The sequence below is a fragment of the Panicum virgatum genome, chromosome 4K (assembly GCF_016808335.1).
Source record: "Panicum virgatum strain AP13 chromosome 4K, P.virgatum_v5, whole genome shotgun sequence".
NCBI lineage: Eukaryota > Viridiplantae > Streptophyta > Magnoliopsida > Poales > Poaceae > Panicum > Panicum virgatum.
Genome location: NC_053139.1, coordinates 46,837,586 through 46,856,403, shown reverse-complemented (window position 1 = coordinate 46,856,403; position 18,818 = coordinate 46,837,586). Strand labels below are relative to the sequence as shown.

The window sequence follows — 18,818 nt, the reverse complement described above, 5'->3', positions numbered from 1 at the left end:
TACCGAGTCTTTTGTAATCACTAGGCGGCGGACCTTTTCGTTGTTCATAATAAGTTAATATAATCACTATGCTGCATACCTTTTCGATGTTCATAATAAGTTAATAAGGTACCACCGTACCTGTTATTTGTGCACTATCACAACATTTTAACCATTCATTTTTTATAGTAACTTCAACTCTTTATTAATACACACCGGGTTTAGTGATGTCACTAACCAACACCATAGTTACAAATTTAAGGAGGGGATGCATCCAAACAGATTACAAGAACAAGGGGCATGTTCAATTGCCACAGAACTAAAGTTAATCGCCATGATAAATTTAGCTTCTCGGAAGCTAAATCCCACCACGTGCACGATCATACATATCAGATTGCAGTGCCTTGACCAGGATCTGTGAGTCGGTCTCAAGTATGACGTCTTGAAGCCCCTGATCAGCCGCAGCATGAAGAGCTGCTAAACAAGCATGCGACTCCGCAGCACGTCGCAAACCGTCTCCAGGGATCCAGCTCCTGCCATTGCTGCAGGCTCCACGCTCCCTTCTTTTCCTGCTCCCAAAAAGCACCACCAACATTAATTTTCCATGTTCCCTCGGGTGGAGGCTTCCATCGTTGACGAGGCCCTCCTGTCCTAACACAAACACAAGAGGCTTAACAGTGGGAATAACATCACACACATCAGTTACAGACCGGGCCTTGTGCACAATATCATTCACCGGCTTGAGTTGTTCACCAGCATTAACTTTATTCCGAGCATCCCACCATTCTCGCAAATGTTAGGAGTTACACGTGTGACTGGCAGTCAAACCATCACATATAGAGTGGAATAATTTTTTTATTACTGGAATTTTTTTTGTTGATGGAACAATTGTCCCCAGCAATAAAAAATTGTTCCACATTCAAGAAAAAAATGTTCCAATTTTTTTTAATATTTGCCACGAACTGATATATTGAGCCAACTTAATTTCTTACTTTCAGCTCAACTAACGAGAAATCAACCCACAATATCCTGTGGGGGTAACGCGCGTTACCCGAACACACCCCACCATTCTAGCGAGACAATGAAAAAAAAACACCGGCAATGTCTCCAGCCCAGACGAAGCGGCCCACACAGCCCGAGCCCACCCCATTCCTTTCCTAGACGCCTTTCCCTCCCAGCCCGCCTGTCTCCCAGATCTAACGGGCTGGGTTGTGGAGGGAGCTGAAGCTGCGCCGCCGCCGATGCCGAGCTCTGCGGAAGATCCGTTGAATAATTCGTGTTTAGATATAGCCGGCGCATGGCTGGATGTTTTTTTAGTGCCTCAAACTAGGTACAAGCTATAGTATCTATACTCACTCCCTATCTAAACACCCACGCACTCCCTAACTAACCAGACACTACAACCTATACACCCATGGCTCGATGTTAAGGCTGTGCGTAGGGCGCGTTTTGAGCTCTGACTCGCGCTGTATTCGCGTGGGAGTGCGTCGTGCGGTATGTCCTAGGCGCCTGGGATGATATATATAGACCGACCAGATAGTCTTAAACTGCCAAGCTTTCCAGCCAGTGGCCAGTATCTTTAAAAATAAATCTTCCATCCAAGCTCAGAAAATTCTAGGGTGCCAATGATATAAAAATGTTTAAGTTTGGCAGCTAACAGTTCAAATAAGATCAGAAATCCCAGCAGCGATAGCATATACCTTTTTTTTAACAAAATTTTGTTTGAAGAAAAGTTCCCATGTAAAGTACACAAGGCCGAAAATGGTGTTAACAAAGATGTGCCACCACGAAACTACAGTTTTCAAAACCTCCCTTCACATCTATCTTCTGCAAAGTCACTTGTGATTGTGAGGTGCTACCCTCACTTTGCCTCATTCTAGATCCTCAAATGATGAGCTAGACTCGGAAGCCTCAGGTCTGCTTCTTCTTGGATTTGCTTCTCTGTGCAAACGAAGTGCCCTGCAAGGTAAAACAGGAATGGGCGTCAGTCCTTGACATGGTTCTGACTTCCAAAAAGAAATTTCATCAGCAGAAACATACCTCCAGCCACTCATCGATGTTGGCATCAGTTGTTCCAGTTCCGAGCTCGACCTTGGGGGCCTTCTTTGTTTTCTACAAGCAAGAAACAAGTTGCTGAGGAAAAATATATGACCCAACAAGACAAGCGGTAATTATAACAGAAGTGGGTTTGCATTAATCATCGCTAAACTAAGTTGATGAGAAAAAACAGTCTGAATTATCAGTTCACCATGGTTTATGGTTTGTTGAATGCTGAACAGCTCATGTTTACAGAAGGAACATATATTTCCCTAAGGAAAGGAAATTTCAAAGCCTGAAACACAGGATTACCTTCGACAGCTGCTGAACCTGGCCATATGCCCACAATCCAAAGAGACCAAGAAGTGCAATTCCAAGGGTAATAAGGAAAACAGATTCAACACTGAGTAAGCCTCCAGCCTCGACAACCTCAATCGTGCCATTGTAGAATACATTCTGGTAAGGGTGCTGATCAATCTCATACACTATGTAACCAACTAGATCATAGGCTCCAGGCTGCAAGAGCATAAAGAATTAGTCTTCACAGTTTAGATGAGCATCATCATTCATTAGTTATTTCAAGGTAAAGAAATATAATCATCATGGACTTATCTCAAGGGTAAGAGAGAAATTAACACACCTGCAAGAACTTGCTCACAACGAATGTATACGGGAAAGTTGCTTGCACAGAAACAGGAACTGATGCATTGAAGAATTTCTGTACAAAGATAACATGAAATAACAGAGTTATTAATATTGTTTTTTTAAGAAATATGCTATCTAACTTTAACTTGTCCACACTCTCGACTACACCCAAGGACCCTCTCTAAGTCTTATTCTACACCTCAATTCCTATGCAACTTAATTCAGTAGTAGCAAATGAGCAGATCCTAGAAGATTCGCATACTTTGACTGGCTTTCACACCCCCACCCTGTTTCCACATCTCCCACCTCCAGCTCTGTTGTCTGGACACACCCAAAAGGCCAAAACAACCCAACCACCCTCAACCCCCAATCAGAGTATAAGAACCATTCAGTGGACGCCCTCTTACCTTGTCTATAGTCAAGATATGCAAGTGATCCAGAGCAACTATAGAGCTGAAGGAAAATCAACAAAGCAATAGCAAACTCCCTACATTTTTGTCTTATCGAACACACATGAGAGCTTTGTCATTCTTAAGATCACTGAGAGCCTTCGCACCACACATCAATTCAAGGAAACAACCAGCAAGCAAGAACAGGAGGTCCTAAAGAAGCATAGGAGTCCTTCATCCCCTATTTTCCGAACAACTACAGCTAGAATAAAACTTAATATATGGTAACTGAGTCGATGGTTTGATAATGCATATATCCACCAGAGATGGCTACTTCAGCTAGAATAAAAGATGATAAACAATAAGGAGCCCATATCCTCACCTGAACAGTAAGGTTCTGGCCATACATTCGATGGTCATAAGGAAGATGGAGAGTTGAATGGACAGCAACAACATTCAAAGTTGATTCACCTGTAAATACAATGTAAGCAAACAGTGTAAGACTACCATCTGCAGTAATTAGCTTTTCTTCTAGATGCAAATAAACATGCATCTAATATAAAATGAAACAAGAGTACCCAATTCAATTTGCCAACACTATAGAAGCATCTGTTGCCCAAAGAAAACTCAAAGTGGTTCTCTCAAGGGCCAAGAATGTCTTACAGTTACAATCTATGCTCTCCATTTAGTCCATCGTAATCCAAATTTCTTTCAATTGGTGATAACATGAAGCTTATATACAAACTAGCAGGATAGAGCATTGATTGAATAGAAACGATTTTAGAACTTGCAATGAGTTAATACACAAAGCAAAGATGCACAAACATATGAGCATGAAACATTCACTAAACAAATTCTATGTAAATAGATGTAGCCCAAGTTCACCACTAATCCTAGCTTCAACACTGATAAACTAGAGATGAAATTCAATATGAGCCACCAGCAAAAAGAGGAAATGCTTATATAAATATAAAATATAAGACATTAATGGTGATTTGCTAGAGAGACGAATATAAATAAATATATGGAAGGAGAGGTTATCGTTACCCTCATTTTGCAGGCCAACGAGTAATTCAGTTTCTTCACCTGCTGGTACAACTGCAACAAAGTAAAAGAAGGGATGCATTATTGGTTACTGATTATATGCAGATATTCAACAAAATCAGCTGCCCTAGAACTTTGAAATGTTAAATGAACATCGCATGCTACAGATATGAATGGAATTCTTTCTGATAAGCCATGAATTGATCCAGTTTAGTGTGTATAACGTATAATACTTTGAAATGCACTCACTTTTGCCAGCATTTTTGGGGAATACACATACTGTCTCTACACCAGGAGCAGGACTCAAAGGTCCATCACTGGAAACCTGAGTATCATCACCCACAATTCCTAAATCAGCCCCTTCGACAACCTCAGCTGTAGCAGCATCTTCCTCCGAGTCGGAGTCCGACTGAGCTCTAGCAACTGTAAGAAGGGAAGGAAAATTAAATTCAGTGTAAACAGATAGTTTAGGAAAGAATAGCGCATACAGAGTCTCAATTGTGGAAATGGAGAATAGGAAAGTTGAACAATGTACACAAAACAAAACCTACTCTATTAGCCAACTCAATAGGTCCCAAAAATCTCAGGAAGAGATCACCAGGCTAGCAATGTTATGTAGTGCAACAGGATAAGGCATCCTTACAGCAATAAGAAATACCTTTTAACACTAGCAATGAAATTGAAATCCACTCTGAGCTTCTAGTATAAGATGTCAGTAGGTCAATTAGAGAAAATACTTATAGAAAACTTATCCTAGCTGATTAAAAGACATGCTGTGTGTAGGTCAATGAGAAAATACTTATAGAAACTTATCCTGGCTGATTAAAAGATATGCAATGTGGAGACTACATTAGTATGCGTGCTTGGAATAGGAACCCTGTGCAGCTCAATATAAATTGCCTATTGTACACAACAACCAAGGTATTAATACTTCCTACTTCTGTAATCACTTGTTGGAGTTGTTCTGGGTTCAAAAAAATAGTGCTGTTTTCCAAAATTTTACCCAGTGAAAAATTACTGCTGGCGTGCCAGTATGAAATCCCGTACAATTTCGAATCAACTCAATAACAGCTAGTCCGCAGATGATTAGCTAGACCAACATGCAAACATAGATGCGTGCACTAGACAAAGCTACTGTATACCAACTAATCCTCCCCAAGACCGCGATCCGTCGCGTCTAGGACCCCACCTCTACATCCGACCAACACCTCCAAACCCCCTCCAAAACCACCGATCTACCCCACCTGAGCCCGCCCCGAGCCCCAATCTGCTCTGGCCCAACCCCACGGAGCTCGATCAGCTCCATTTCCGCGCCACGGAGAAGCGACGCGCACGGATCTAGCGCAGCCGCGGCGCGGAATTCCCGAAAGAGCGGGAGGTCCCCGGAGCGGATCTGCGTGGCGGGAAGAGAGAGAGAGGGATGAAGTGGAGACGCGGCGGTGCGCGCGCCCGCGCTGTTGTTTACCTTGGGTGAAGGGTGAGGAGGCGAGGAGGAAGGCGAGGAGGAGGGCGGGGAGCCAAACCCTAGTCGCCATGGCTGGCCGGCCCAGATCTCGGATCGGGGGGGGGGGGGGGGGGGGCGCTCGCGCGAGGCTGTGTTTGCGTGCGGATTTCTCTGCGCGGAGGGACGGGTACAAGTAGCAGTAAGCACGAGGTCCACGCAGTAGGAACTAGGAAGCCGTCGCAGCCGCTTGCTTTTTTTTTGGCACATTTAAAAAGTGTAAATCCCCTGACAGGTAGGCCCACATAGCACTGTCAACTAAAACTAAAATTGTGAGGCGCCATTTAGTTCGCGAAAAAGTTTGAATTTTAGTACTGTAGCACATTTCGTTGTCACTTGAAAAATAATATTTAATTATAAACTAATTAGACTTAAAAGATTCATCTCGTGCTAATCAGCTAGACTGTGTAATTAGTTTTTTTTTCAACTATATTTAATGCTCCATGCATGTATCCGAACATTTGACGTGACAGATACTCAAGAAATTTTTTTGGGAACTAAACAGGGCGCTTGGGAACTAAATTAGACTTAAAAGAAGTGCATCACGTAGAGTGTATAGATACAACTGCGTGCGTGTGCGAGCACAGTAACAAAGAAAAGCATCGAAATCAAAACTCAAAAGCACCAAGTACAATTCTTACATTTCAACCTTACTGCTGAAAAATCGTAGAGGTAAAAACACTGCAAAAGTGTTTAGCTTCACTGCGGCATGTTCAGCAGTATCATCTTCGTTATAAAAAACGTTGTTCACCGCACCCTGGTTAAAACAGAATGTCCCGCTAAATCAAAGCTGCAAGCACAACGATGTCACAATGAGCTTGCGAAATTGGATGGATCGTGTCCAGTATTCTACACACCCTTCATCATGAAACAATGTCAGTTACAAGGACCGAGTTCCTGTGCAGTCGCGGGAGGTGAGGGAAACACTGTGTGGTACTGTAGCAACAATGTAGTATCAGATCTGGTCCGTTCGCGGGGAAAATGAATGGCTCAGATCACGTGCAGTCCTTAAGTTGCAGTCGCTTCAGCGACTGCATTTGATCTGCGTCGCAGTTACAATTCAGCAGACTACTCAAACCTAAGGGAACAATTGTTTGCATCATGAATTACATCCCTGGAACTCAGGCAGCGCGGCGGCGAGTTATCCAACAGCATCTGTTCTTTCTTTCTTCTTTCTCTATCACAACAATGCAATTGTAGTTTGTAAGGTACATCAGTAGGGCGAGAGTGCACAGCCGCCTCAGGCCCATCGCCTGCTAGTTGTGGTGGTTCAGCGCCATGAACTTGCACTGCTCACTCATGGCCTGGAGCTGTGCCTCCTTCTTGTCCAGCATGGCACGTAGCCTCACATTCTCCTCCATCACCTTCTGGACTTCAGCTTCTTTCTGAGCTTTCTCGGTCTCAAGCTGATTAGTCTTGGCAACTAGCCTGCTCACAAAACAAGTTAGTTGATGTCAGATTTGGTAGAGAATCAGAATTTGGATACTACAAAATGGTGTATAAATAGACTTGCCTGGCCAGCTCCTAAATATTTGCCCAAGCTATTATCAATACATAGTAAAGACTAACAGTATGAAGACTACCAGGTACCAAGGCATGCTCTCTCCACCAATATCATATCTACAAAATTGTTCATGCATGCAACAAGACCGATGGACCTTTCTTTCAAGAGGTTGGAGGAGGGGATTTCACCATACTTCTCTGAACAATTTTATGACCGCAACAAACTGACTATACCTGTATCAATTAGAAGAAGAAAAAAAAAGACGAGAAAGAAAATGGATAGAAGACAATGGACAAAGCATATTTCTTCTCCCCTAAAATGTGACTTCTACTATGTTATTTTACTTCCCATGGCATTTTCTCAAGTAGATGTCCAGTTTTGAGAGTACACAAACAGCACTACAGCAGGGACCTTATTGAACTGAAAGACCTATCAGGTTCAGAAAGAAGCAAGAGTTTTGGTACAGATATAGACCTAAGCAGGCTGTTAGACTCAATCATTTAATTCTGTATCCACTTAGGTGTGCATCTTCTTAGCTATTGAACCATTACATGTAAAAAAACAGATCTTCTCAAGATAATAGAGAATTGGGGCAATGGATGTGTTACCACATTATACTATTTATCTGAATGTTGACAACAGTATATATGAGACCAATGAGTATCAATTTTAGTCAAAGATTGCATGCCAATTAACTGGATTCAACGCAATCATCAAATTTCGGTGAATCCCTCATAAGATACCATAAGAAATTAACGATAGTGGAGAATATGGCGATGATATGAGATGGAGATAAGTCTGCTGAAGATGGCATTTGAATACTTAATTCAGAACAGACCGAATGATTTCAGTGCCTTAACAAGCATACTTGCTACTTAGCAAATGACAGGGTATTAGGGTGGAGTTCTTAACAGAAGAAAGCGCCCTGGGCAGCTGCCAGAACTCATCCCAAACACAAATTACAAGATATTAAGAATTAGATAGCAATAGCGTACACTTGAAAGAAAGTACTGTTAATGCAGTGTCATTAATAAAATCAACAGGCTGACTTTTAGATTACTAGCTGACTATTAGAAACATTTTGTGGGTTTTTCTGCACTACACCAGGCCTTGTGAGTCACTAAAGCATCGAAGGACGGAAACAGTAAAAGCATTCTGTGCAGAAATACATTGTATGCTGTGAGAATTAAATGTAATGAATGATTTGCCATAATGTCGCGCCTTTGTGCTTGAGATTTAGAATATTAAATTTCTTTTTTTTTATGTTTTTCATCATCAGACCATTTCTTCAAGTCATTTTTAACATAATATAGAAGATGTGCCAGGCAAAATGAATTCTTCACCATGCACTCATAAAAAGAACAGTAATTAAGAACACATAACAGGGTGCAAAAGTACCTGTCAAAAAGTTTCTCCATAGTTTCGAATTGCTTCTCCGATGAGAGAAGAGTTTCTCTGACACTAACAAGAGTGCTAACATAAGTTCTCAGTGACTCGAAATCCTGCTTCACCCGACTAAGCTCCTGCTCGTTTTCAGCAGCGCGCTGCCTCTGCCGAGTGGTCTCGAGCACCATGTCTTCAACCCTCTGCCTCATCTCATTCAGCATCCCATTCGTACCCACAGCAAACTTCTCCATCTCCTCGACCTTGGCCGACATGGTCTCGACCTGCAAAGTCTTCCTCCTGATCTCTTCCAACCCCATCCTCACCTTCTCCTTCTCGTTAGCGGCTTCGGATTCAGCAACAATCACTCTCTTCACAAGCGACTCCATCACATCCGTCACCACACAGATGGACTTGAGAATGTCGTCCACATCCACATCCCCCACGACGGCATCGCCGTGCTCAGGAGCGGCGCCGCTCTCCACCGCCATCCTGTCGTCGGAACCTCCCCCGCAGGACACGGGCTCGGCGCCCTTGGGCCAGTCTGCCAGCGGCACGCCGTGCCTGACGATGTACCCGATGCCCTCCTGGAGCCTGATCCCGCAGGAGGTGTGCGCGAGGTGGGGTATGGCCATGATCCTGGCCTTGGACTTGAGGTACGCCAGCAGCGTGGCGATGGTCTTGACCCTGCGGCACAGGTGGTCCAGCTCCCTCCGGGAGTCGCCCTCGGCGCACCGCATCCCGACCTTCACCTCCACGAGCCGCTCCCGCAGCGCGTCCACCTGGGACTGCTGCTGCCGCAGCTCCTCCCGCCACTCGCGCTCCCCGGCGGGGGCGTCGCTCCGATCGGGGGCCGCACGCTGCTCCATGGAGCCCCTGGAAATGAGGGGAAAGCAAACGCGAACGCATTTGAAATCGAATCTGAGTACTCGGCAACGAAATTTGACCTGCGGGCGAGGAATCCGATGGATTTGAGCGGGGAATGGAGGGGGTTCGGGGGGGCGGTACCTTCCGACCGGAGGCGGTGCCGGCGGCGACGGATCAGGTAGGCGCCGCGGCGGGTGAGGTGTGGTTTGCCTTTGCTTTCTTCGCCCGTGGTCCGGCTTGGCGACGGCTACTTGCTTCTCATCGTCGCCTTTCCCTTTCCTTTCGCTTACCCACCAAATCCCTGGATTGGGTTTTGCTTGCTTCTTTCTTTTGTTTCCTCTTTTTTTTTTCTTCCTGTTGAGGGAAATTTCATCCTGTTTTGGTTGGCTATCTTTTGATTAGGCGTACGTCAGTCTCTGGGCCCTCCCTGGCCCATGGTGACATGTAAAATGGACTTTTCCTGGATGCTTTTTTTTTTTTGAGAACGCACTTTTCCTGCAATCTTCCCTGTGAGATCACGTAAATACACAAAAAATCACGGTCAAAAAAATGACACATCAAGACAGGATACGTTGACCACTGGCAACTTGGACGTGTCGTCTTGGCTTGGAAAACCATCACGAAAGCAAATATTAAATGGGAAAATGGTAGATATATATTGAGTGGTTTTGGGAAACAGCGAATTTATTTTTCTTTGCACCGCTGGGGTAGTGTTTAATTTGATCCATATGGCGAGGTGAGATGGAAGAAGATGACCTTTGATACTGATGTAGATGCGTATATACACAAGCAAGTATACGCACCCATGGGTCTTCTATGCAGGGTGCGTCTATTCATTGCACGTACGACTAGAAACTATACTTATCGCACTTGACTATATTTAGATAATATTTTTTCTAAAACATATATATTTATTCTGAAATAATTTCTATGTGTAGATATTTCTTGAAACATTTAAATTTGAACATTTTATTTTATTCTTGAACAATTTCTATTCTTTGAATATTTTTTTATCTTCTATAAACTTGTGCGATAGTATGGCTTCTAATTGCACGTGTAATAAATAGACGCACCGAGGGAGCTAGCGGGGGGAGGGGCACGGCACCCCTCAATATGGCAATTTTTTTTTGAGACCCTCCATCTATCGAGCAAGCAGTTAGACAGTGTTGCAGGTCCACCAGGCAATTCCTTTCTCCAGTCTAAAGCCCAGTTGTTGTGATCAAGTAAATCCATCACAGACTGAAGAAGGCCCCAGGGATGGGAAGGTGGAGGGTCGCGGAGGGCGATTTCAGACTATAGTCACAGAAATCGGGGTTGAGGATACCGTTCTTGACCCGAAAACACTGATCCCGTCCTGGAAACACGGGATCATTTCCGTCCCCGCCTCGTAAAAACATCTCACGAGGATCATATCCCGCTCCTCGACCAGTCCCTCGATTCCATCAACCTCGAATCTTTGTGGCTATGTTCCAAACGTGCCGCGAGGCAGAGATGCCACCGCTCGCCCGTACCGTCACCATCGCGGCCATGGCTATGGGTTCAGCTTCCCTTGGAACTCAAGAATATCATTACCACGGCTTATATGGATTAATGAAGGTAGCATTAAAATAATAGTTACTCGAAAATACGAGAACCTATCATGGACTTAAATATAGATGAGTAGGTTCACAGAATAACAATGCTTAGTTCGCTTGTACCTGTAGACTTGGTTGGAAATTTGTACCGTCTTTAATTTTTCTCCGAGTCTAGATAGGGCAGCGGGAGGAGACAGTGAAAGAATCGACACTAGGCCTAGAGGGAGGTGAATAGGCCTGTTTAAAAATTTTCTGAAAAAATTAATAGAAAAACATTAGGTTCGAATGATCCGGCCTTATGTCGGATCTTCCGGTCCTTCTCAGGCCCGGATGATCCGGTGTAGGGTCGGATGTTCCGACAGCTAGAAACAATCTTGTACGAGATTTGAAATCTACTTAGTTTTTAACGATTTCCTTTGAATACAAAGTTGACAAATGAAGTAACTAAAAAGTTGACAAATGAAGTAACTAAGCCTGTGGGTAAGTTCTACACATGAGATATGGTACTAAAATGTAGATCGGGTCAAAATGAGCTCAAGAACAATATGAAGAACAAAAAGTAAAGGAGCACACAAGATTTATCCCAAAGTTCACTCCACGAAAGGAGCTACATCTCTGTTGAGGGGCTTACAAAGAGTAGGGTTGCCCTATAACCCTTTTCCTCGCCCAATCAACCACGTAGGAGGATTGAGTCACTTACTATTTGTTCTCACGAAGAAAAAGGGTAATACAAACTTCCGGAGGCTCAACCAACAAAAAATGGGAGCTCACCGGCACCTCTAACCATTTAGGAGCAAAGCTCCAAGAGTAACAAATGGAATCGACGAATCAAAGGTTGCTTCAAGTGCTTCTTGAGATAAACAAGTGCTAGCTCATGAAGTGCTCTCAACTTAACCCTCAAATCTCACTTCCTCTCAATCCCTAGGTGAATCCTTACTATAATCAAGCTTTTGGATGGAGGAGAGTGAAGGAATGAATGCTTTGGAGGCTTGGTTGGTCGGGAGAGCAGAGAGAAATGAATGAGGGGGGGGGGTTAGGGGTATATATATTCTCACCCCGCAAGTGACCGTTATGTGTGATTTTTGTGGTTCCCGGATCATCCAGGTGGGTAACAGAATAGGTTAAAAACACACTTGAAAACTCCCAGATTCGGATCATCTGGGCAAAGGCCGGATCATCCGGTTTCACTCAAAGACTACCAAGCGCTCAGAAAGTTCCAGATTCGGATCATCCGGGTAAGGGCCGGATCATCCGGACTTGGACAGAGAGGTTCAGGCGCTCACCACTCACAGGGGCCGGATCATCCGGTCTAGGGCCGGATGATCCGGCCGTGTCCAGAGCCGAATTGGCGGTGCAGGCCGGATCGTCCGACCCAGTGCGAAAGTTTTTGTGCACAAGTGTTGTGTGAGTGAAAAAGTGTCTCTCATTGAAAAAAAATTCATCTCAAATTTAGCACTTTGACAACCTAAATCAATCAAATGCGTCCCCCTTAATAGTACGGTGGTCCTATACTCAATTTCAAACCAAAAATTAAAATTAAATCTCTGATAGAATCCACCATATGATAAATTTGAATTGGGGACCTTCCTTTCATCTTCTTTTTGATTATTTCATTTATTCCTGCACATATCTTATTGAAAGCATAATATCCCAAATTGTGATTGTCAAGAATCACCAAAATTAATTAGGGGCCTAGATGCACTTTCAGATAGCAACTGGTGTCAGTTGATTACTTCCTCCATTTTTATTTATATATCGTATTAGATTTATCCTAAGTCAAATTTCACTACATTTGATCAAATCTTTAGAAAAATACTATAGCAACAACTATAATATTCAACATATACACTATCAACATATACTTTATGTTCGATTCAATCAAACAAATTTGGTATTGTAATTATTATTATTATTTTCCATAAATATGATCAAAGTTTATCAAATTTGACTTGGGACAAACCTAATATGACATGTAAATAAAAATAGAGGGAGTAGGTTGATTATATGTGAGAACATATTTATTCAATTTTGATTTTTGAGTTCATGGCTCATCGCGGGTGCACTTTTCAGTTTATGTGTATTGTTTTTAGTGGTAAACGATGTATATGTCGACAAAAAATTGAGTTAACATGAAAAAAAAATTGAGTGACGAAAAACGAAAAATAAGTCAACTAGAAGAAAATAATTGATCAACTGCGCTAATCTCAATCTTATGAATTATGGATCTGAATAATCTTAACGCGCGGGCATGCTTTTGTGTGATCAAGTGTTGCTTGACTCGTCTGGTGTGGTGTCCGTCAAACTTCCTGCGTAACTGCAAGCTCGGCCCTCCCGTTCCGATGCGCCCCATAAAAAGGAACCGCAACTGATCCGGGGCGAGACGGTCATGGCCGGCCTCTAACTCCCCACCACCGCCCACCAACCGACGCCATTGCCGGCGGCACGTCTGCGCCCGCCGTTGGTTGCTTCGCTTCGACACGCAGCCACGCAGGGGAGGTTAATCCGTTCCCGGCGCCCGCACGCAGTTCAATTCCCTCGTTTAATTCTCGACTACTCGATCGGTTGATGCGACGACGTCCGAGTCCGAGGGGATCGCCGCCGGCCGCGGATGGCCGCTGGTGCTCGTGCTCCTCCCGCGGCGCGCCTCTGAATCTGGCGGCGGGAGCTCCGTGAAGCGATCCATCAATGGCGGCGCGCTGCTGCGGCTGCAGCGTGCGGTGCTACTGCTGACGCTGGTCGCGCTCGCGGTCACGGCCACCGTCGTGTTCATCCGCTACAGGAACGGCGGCCAGGTCTTCCCCCTCCCCGGCGTGCCGGACCCCAAGTACGCCGACGCCCTCGCCGTCGCCCTCCAGTTCTTCCAGGTCCAGAAATGTAGGTGCCGATCGATCAATGCCGATCTCCTCGATCAATGCCCAAACTGCATGCCATCTAAAATGGCTGTTGCGTCATGCATGCATGTCTCGATCGATCGATGAAGCCGGGAGGCTGGTGAAGAATGAGGTCCCGTGGCGAGGGGACTCGGCGCTGGACGACGGCAAGGAGGCCAAGCTGGACCTCTCCAAGGGGATGTACGACGCCGGCGACCACATGAAGTTCGGCTTCACGCTGGCCTTCACGGGCACCATGCTGTCGTGGTCCGTCCTCGAGTACGGCGCCGCCATGGGCACCGCCAAGCAGCGCGACGCGGCCATGGACGCGCTGGGGTGGATCATGGATTTCCTCATCAACGCCCACCCCTCCGACGATGTCCTATACATCCAGGTGATCTTGCTTGCATTCCGATCATCGATCCTCATGTGATCGATCTTGTACAATTCCAATGCGTGCCAGCTGTTTCCTCTTGTTGACTCACTTGATCCAAGATTCAGAACTCCCCATGCAGGATGCAAAATTTAGCCCTGAACATGTATCAGACTAGCAAGATTCAGATGAATTTGCTCCACTGAATCAATTCTTTTTTTTTTTTGAAAGGATCAATGAATCAATTCTGATTTGATCTCCTGGTTGGTCATCATCAGGTGGGTGACCCCAAAGCAGACCACAAGTGCTGGGAACGTCCGGAGACAATGTCCGAGAAGAGACCCCTCACCAAGATCACCACCAAGTCCCCCGGCAGCGACGTGGCGGCAGAGACCGCAGCCGCCATGGCTGCGGCGTCGCTGGTGTACAAGCCCATCAACGGGACGTACTCGTCGTCCCTCCTCGACCACGCCGAGCGGCTGTTCGCCTTCGCCGACAAGCACCGGGGCTCCTACACGCGGACCTTCCCGGAGCTAAGCGCCTACTACAACTCCACGACGTACCAGGACGAGCTCCTGTGGGCGGCGAGCTGGCGGACAAATACTTAGTATGCTTATATAAATAATAATATAAATCTTACTATTACTAATGATAGGAATAGTAATTTAGAATTTTATATTGATGTGCTTTAAGATTTTATTATATTAACATAATTTTGATTAATATTTGGGGTTCATTCTAACTTTTTATTATGTTATTATTGGTTAATATATATAAAAAATTAGGTGGTCATTTGATATTATTTTATAATGTCATAAGTGAGTAATTTACATGAAGACTATGAGTTACTTTAGATTATTTTTTATAATGGTAGATGTGGGTAATTTAGATACATGTTTAGGGGGCTACTTTAGATTATTTTTTATAATGGCAGAGGTGAATAATTTAGATACATGTTTAGGGGGTTACTTTAGTCTATTTTCATAATGGCAAAGGTGGATAATTTATTAAAAAAGATAATAGATCCAATGGCTATTATAATTAGAGTTGCCGAATTGATGGTCGGATGTTTCAAATTTTTGTGAGATTTTATAGGATTTCTCTATTTTTTTAGACTGTCCACCTAGGTGGCTTCGTCTGGAGGCTTCAAAAAAACCCTCCAATTAGTAATAGTAAGATCATGGGAAAAGCAAAATGCTACGGTCTGTGACAAAGTAAAGTTGCTAAAGGGCCAGTCGGACTGGTCTCTGATGCAATGTGCCATTGTGCAGGGGGGTTGCTGTATGTAGCCGAGTGGAACTCCCTCCAGCACCCTGTTGCCTCCGCGTTCCTCGCCGCCGTTTACAGCGACTACATGTCGGCGTCGGGAAAGACGGAGCTGACCTGCAGCGGGAAGAGCTTCAGGGCCGCGGACCTGCGCAAATTCGCCAAGTCTCAGGTAGTTAACACCAACCTCATCACTGATACAGAACAGAAACTGTTCAGAGAAATGGCTATATGTCTTTAGAGATGAAAACTGATGAACAATCTTCAGAGAACGAAACTTAATTACAATTTCATTCACAATTTCACATCAATCTCGAGCAGGCCGACTACGTCCTCGGCGACAACCCGATGAAGCTGAGCTACCTCGTCGGCTACGGCGACAGCTACCCTCAGCGGGTGCACCACCGTGGCGCGTCCATCCCCGCCGACGTCGACACTGGCTGCGACGGCCAGGAGTGGCTCAAGTCGCCCAAGCCCAACCCGAACGTCGCCACGGGCGCGCTGGTGGGTGGGCCATTCAAGAACGACTCGTTCATCGACGACAGGGAGAATGTGAGGCAGAATGAGGCGACGACGTACAACAGCGCGCTCATCGTCGGCTTACTCGCCGGCCTCGTCTCCACCTCCTCAGTGGCGCAATCCTTGTCATGATCCGGTCTATTGTCCAACAGTTTCTTTCTGACTGACCCATGTAGATGACCCCCCTGTGATGCGACTATATCCCATTCTTCTGACTATATGATCAGTTGCTAGATGCCATGGAAGTGCTGATGTCAAACTGATCAATGGGTTTTAGGGTGTTGTGTTAGAAATTAGCATGGAATCATTCAGAGGTTTGTATAAGAGAACAGAAATTACTGGTAATTACTTTGTCCATTTGTTGTCCATAATTGTCTCTTAATCTCAAAATCATTTCTGATTTTTTCTCTCTCTGTTTTACTGAGAAGAATAGCAGCAGGATGACCTTCTGATCACACGAAGTATTGTACCCGAAGCATATCGAAATTAATTACTTGTCTATACAAACCCAAACAGGTTTGCACATATAAATCAGGAATTCAGGATGCAGTAGCCAGTAAGAGGTGCTACTGCTATCATGCTATGCCTTGAAGCTATAAGATCTTTGCATCCTCAGTTCAAAATTGCCAGCAAAAGATTGAACTTTTAGTCCAAAACTGCACAAGCGTAATCCATTCCTCCAATTGTGGTAACAAGGCACACATTGCCGAATTAAATCAGCCATGCTTTCTTAAATTTGCGTCCTCTTCTTCCCCAATCTTTCTCATATATCTTATCCACTTTGCTAAGGCGCTAAGCTACCTACAGTACTCCACTCTGCAAGAACACGCAGCCGACGCTCTCACCCAGCCGTGTCACGGCGAGCCGCCGAACACAGCGGTCGGCGGCAGCGGCGGGGCGTCGAGCTGGTAGAGCCCGAGCGACGGGCCGACGAAGCGGAACAGGATCCAGGCGCCGACCATGATGAAGATGGAGGCGTAGGCGAACTTGTTGAGCCAGAAGAGCAGCCCCTTCTCCCCGACGTACAGCTCCACGGCCTTCTCGGCCAGGCTCATCTCCTCCCACCCCTTCCGCTCCCGCTGCTTCTCCCTCCTCGGCGCCGCAGCCGACGCCGACGCCGACGCCGACGCCTTCTTCTTTGGCGTCACCTCCTCAGGCGGGGCATCAAGCTGGAACCGGCGGGCCTGGTTCCTCACCTTGAGGCGGTTCTTGATGCCGGTGGGCTTGCCGCTGGAGGGGGCAGCGGCCGGTGGAGAGGGCTGGGTGACAGTGTCCGTGGCAGGCTCCGATGCGGCTGTTGCAGGTTCGCCAGAGCTGCCGTCGGACGCGGCGGGGGAGATGCGGACGAGGCGGCGGCGAGGGTGGAGGAGAAGGGGCTTGGATGGGCGGTGGAGGAGGAGCGGGAGAGGGGAGGGGAGGAGGAGGTGCTTCATGGCGGAGATGGTCGTCGTCGTCGTCAGGTCGAGTTTGGCGCCGTTTTGTTGATGGGGTTTGGGTGGCTGCAACGGCTCTTCTGGATGGAGCATCAGAGTATCAGACGTTACGCTGATGATGGAAAATAGGAAAACAAATGTTTTTTTCCCGGTTTTCATGGTAAAATATCTCTACGCTTGAGGCTAGATCAACACCATTTGAAGATTGCAAATTACCTTTAATTAATTTAGAATAAATCTTTGGTCTCGTGAACGACATGGTGATGTTTCACAAGGTAATGACAAATATATACACCAGAGTAGTCCCTCAAAAAAAAAAATACACCAGAGTGATCAGACATTGAAAAATCTCAAATCGTGAGTTTAGATATGTGGTTTACAAAACATCAATGGACTTCCGTATACACATTACATCACTTCCATTGATTGATTCATGGTTATGGATAAACAAACAAGGTAGCTTGCCCTCGAATTGGTCGTGAGTTCAGAAACTGTTGATAGGTAAAGCTATACCATCAATTGTGCGTATTAAGTTCATCCCAACACTGACGCAAGAGCTACTATGAGACTGATTGCATTGATTAGGTCATTAGGACAAATTATCATGCACTCGTACTACTCTCCTAGTGCCCACATATCATTCCAGGTTGACTAATTATGACACAACTAGGCGTATAGCCTGCGTATTTGCGCGGCTAGTATTAAAAATTCAAAAATTTGCATGTCGTTGTATTATTACTTAAAGGTTATACTATTTTTTACCAAACATCATCCTGTTCATTATCGTAAATTATGTCTTATTATTGATTAAAACAATTCAACTATGATCTACCTATAATAATAATTTAATTTGTTGAGCTTTAATAATATTATGCAGATAATTATTCTTATTTTTATTTTATTTTGATTGATTGTTGTTAGATTTAGTTTTTATTAATAGTATATATTTGTAATTGATACATAGCTAAATGATATTTTATATTTAATTTTTCATAATGGCATTGGTGGGTGCTTTTTAATTAGGCACAGGGGTATTTTAGGCTAATTTTTATCGTAGTGGCAGTGGTGGGTAATTTTTATTTCTTTATTTTTCTCCGATTAACGTGGAAATTTCTAGACATTGAGAGCGAACGTGAAGGCTCCGTTTGTTGGCCAAATAATAAGATAATAGATGGTCAAGGAACCCCTCTGAATATTAGAATGTTTGGTGTGAGCTCATGCTAGGCTGGATAGGTACTTTCCAACAACCATATGCATCCTCATAAAATAAATATCAAAAGTCAATGACGCCCAAACTAAAGATTTCTCTGAAGGAGCTAAAAACATTTTTTTCTCACAGTTTGGATAAATTTTCGTTGCAAAAACATATCAGGGGATAACGTTTACTCATATACTCCAGTAATAGACTATCTTTTGCCTGCACCATTTCATATT

General features: G+C 44.7%; 3 protein-coding genes and 1 pseudogene across 4 annotated transcripts; 1 reads left to right on the top strand and 3 right to left on the bottom strand.

Annotated features, from left to right (window-relative positions):
• Positions 1 to 1,594: 1,594 nt before the first annotated feature.
• On the bottom strand, positions 1,595 to 5,731 carry LOC120704492 (translocon-associated protein subunit alpha-like). The gene is made up of 8 exons (XM_039988892.1): positions 5,560 to 5,731; positions 4,344 to 4,517; positions 4,098 to 4,148; positions 3,433 to 3,521; positions 2,657 to 2,734; positions 2,329 to 2,532; positions 2,020 to 2,091; positions 1,595 to 1,938 (listed from the first exon to the last, which is right to left on the bottom strand). The coding sequence occupies exons 1-8, from the start codon at positions 5,627 to 5,629 to the stop codon at positions 1,891 to 1,893; spliced, it is 786 nt and encodes a 261-aa protein (XP_039844826.1). The 5' UTR covers positions 5,630 to 5,731; the 3' UTR covers positions 1,595 to 1,890.
• Positions 5,732 to 6,545: 814 nt separating this feature from the next.
• LOC120704491 lies at positions 6,546 to 9,698 on the bottom strand. Its single transcript, XM_039988891.1, has 3 exons — positions 9,491 to 9,698; positions 8,498 to 9,358; positions 6,546 to 7,023 (listed from the first exon to the last, which is right to left on the bottom strand). Exons 2-3 carry the CDS (start codon positions 9,349 to 9,351, stop codon positions 6,852 to 6,854), a joined length of 1,026 nt encoding a protein of 341 aa, XP_039844825.1. The 5' UTR covers positions 9,352 to 9,358; positions 9,491 to 9,698; the 3' UTR covers positions 6,546 to 6,851.
• A 3,910-nt stretch (positions 9,699 to 13,608) lies between these two features.
• LOC120704485 lies at positions 13,609 to 17,642 on the top strand (annotated as a pseudogene). The gene is made up of 5 exons (XR_005687567.1): positions 13,609 to 13,797; positions 13,904 to 14,187; positions 14,445 to 14,849; positions 15,281 to 15,604; positions 15,754 to 17,642. The product of XR_005687567.1 is annotated as an endoglucanase 18-like (transcript).
• LOC120704489 lies at positions 16,589 to 17,575 on the bottom strand. Its single transcript, XM_039988890.1, has one exon. It carries the CDS (start codon positions 17,541 to 17,543, stop codon positions 16,806 to 16,808), a length of 738 nt encoding a protein of 245 aa, XP_039844824.1. The 5' UTR covers positions 17,544 to 17,575; the 3' UTR covers positions 16,589 to 16,805.
• Positions 17,643 to 18,818: the final 1,176 nt, after the last annotated feature.

Bases quoted from the DNA above. Each gene is read 5' to 3' on its own strand.
- LOC120704492 (XM_039988892.1), bottom strand. From the start codon at position 5,629: ATGGCGACTAGGGTTTGGCTCCCCGCCCTCCTCCTCGCCTTCCTCCTC. The intron at 2,533-2,656 runs GTGTGTTAATTT...ATGCTCTTGCAG, and splicing joins TTGTGAGCAAGTTCTTGCAG to CCTGGAGCCTATGATCTAGT. The intron at 2,092-2,328 runs GTAATCCTGTGT...TCTTGCTTGTAG, and splicing joins AGGTTCAGCAGCTGTCGAAG to AAAACAAAGAAGGCCCCCAA.
- LOC120704491 (XM_039988891.1), bottom strand. From the start codon at position 9,351: ATGGAGCAGCGTGCGGCCCCCGATCGGAGCGACGCCCCCGCCGGGGAG. The intron at 7,024-8,497 runs GTACTTTTGCAC...TTTTGTGAGCAG, and splicing joins ATGGAGAAACTTTTTGACAG to GCTAGTTGCCAAGACTAATC.
- LOC120704489 (XM_039988890.1), bottom strand. From the start codon at position 17,543: ATGAAAACCGGGAAAAAAACATTTGTTTTCCTATTTTCCATCATCAGC.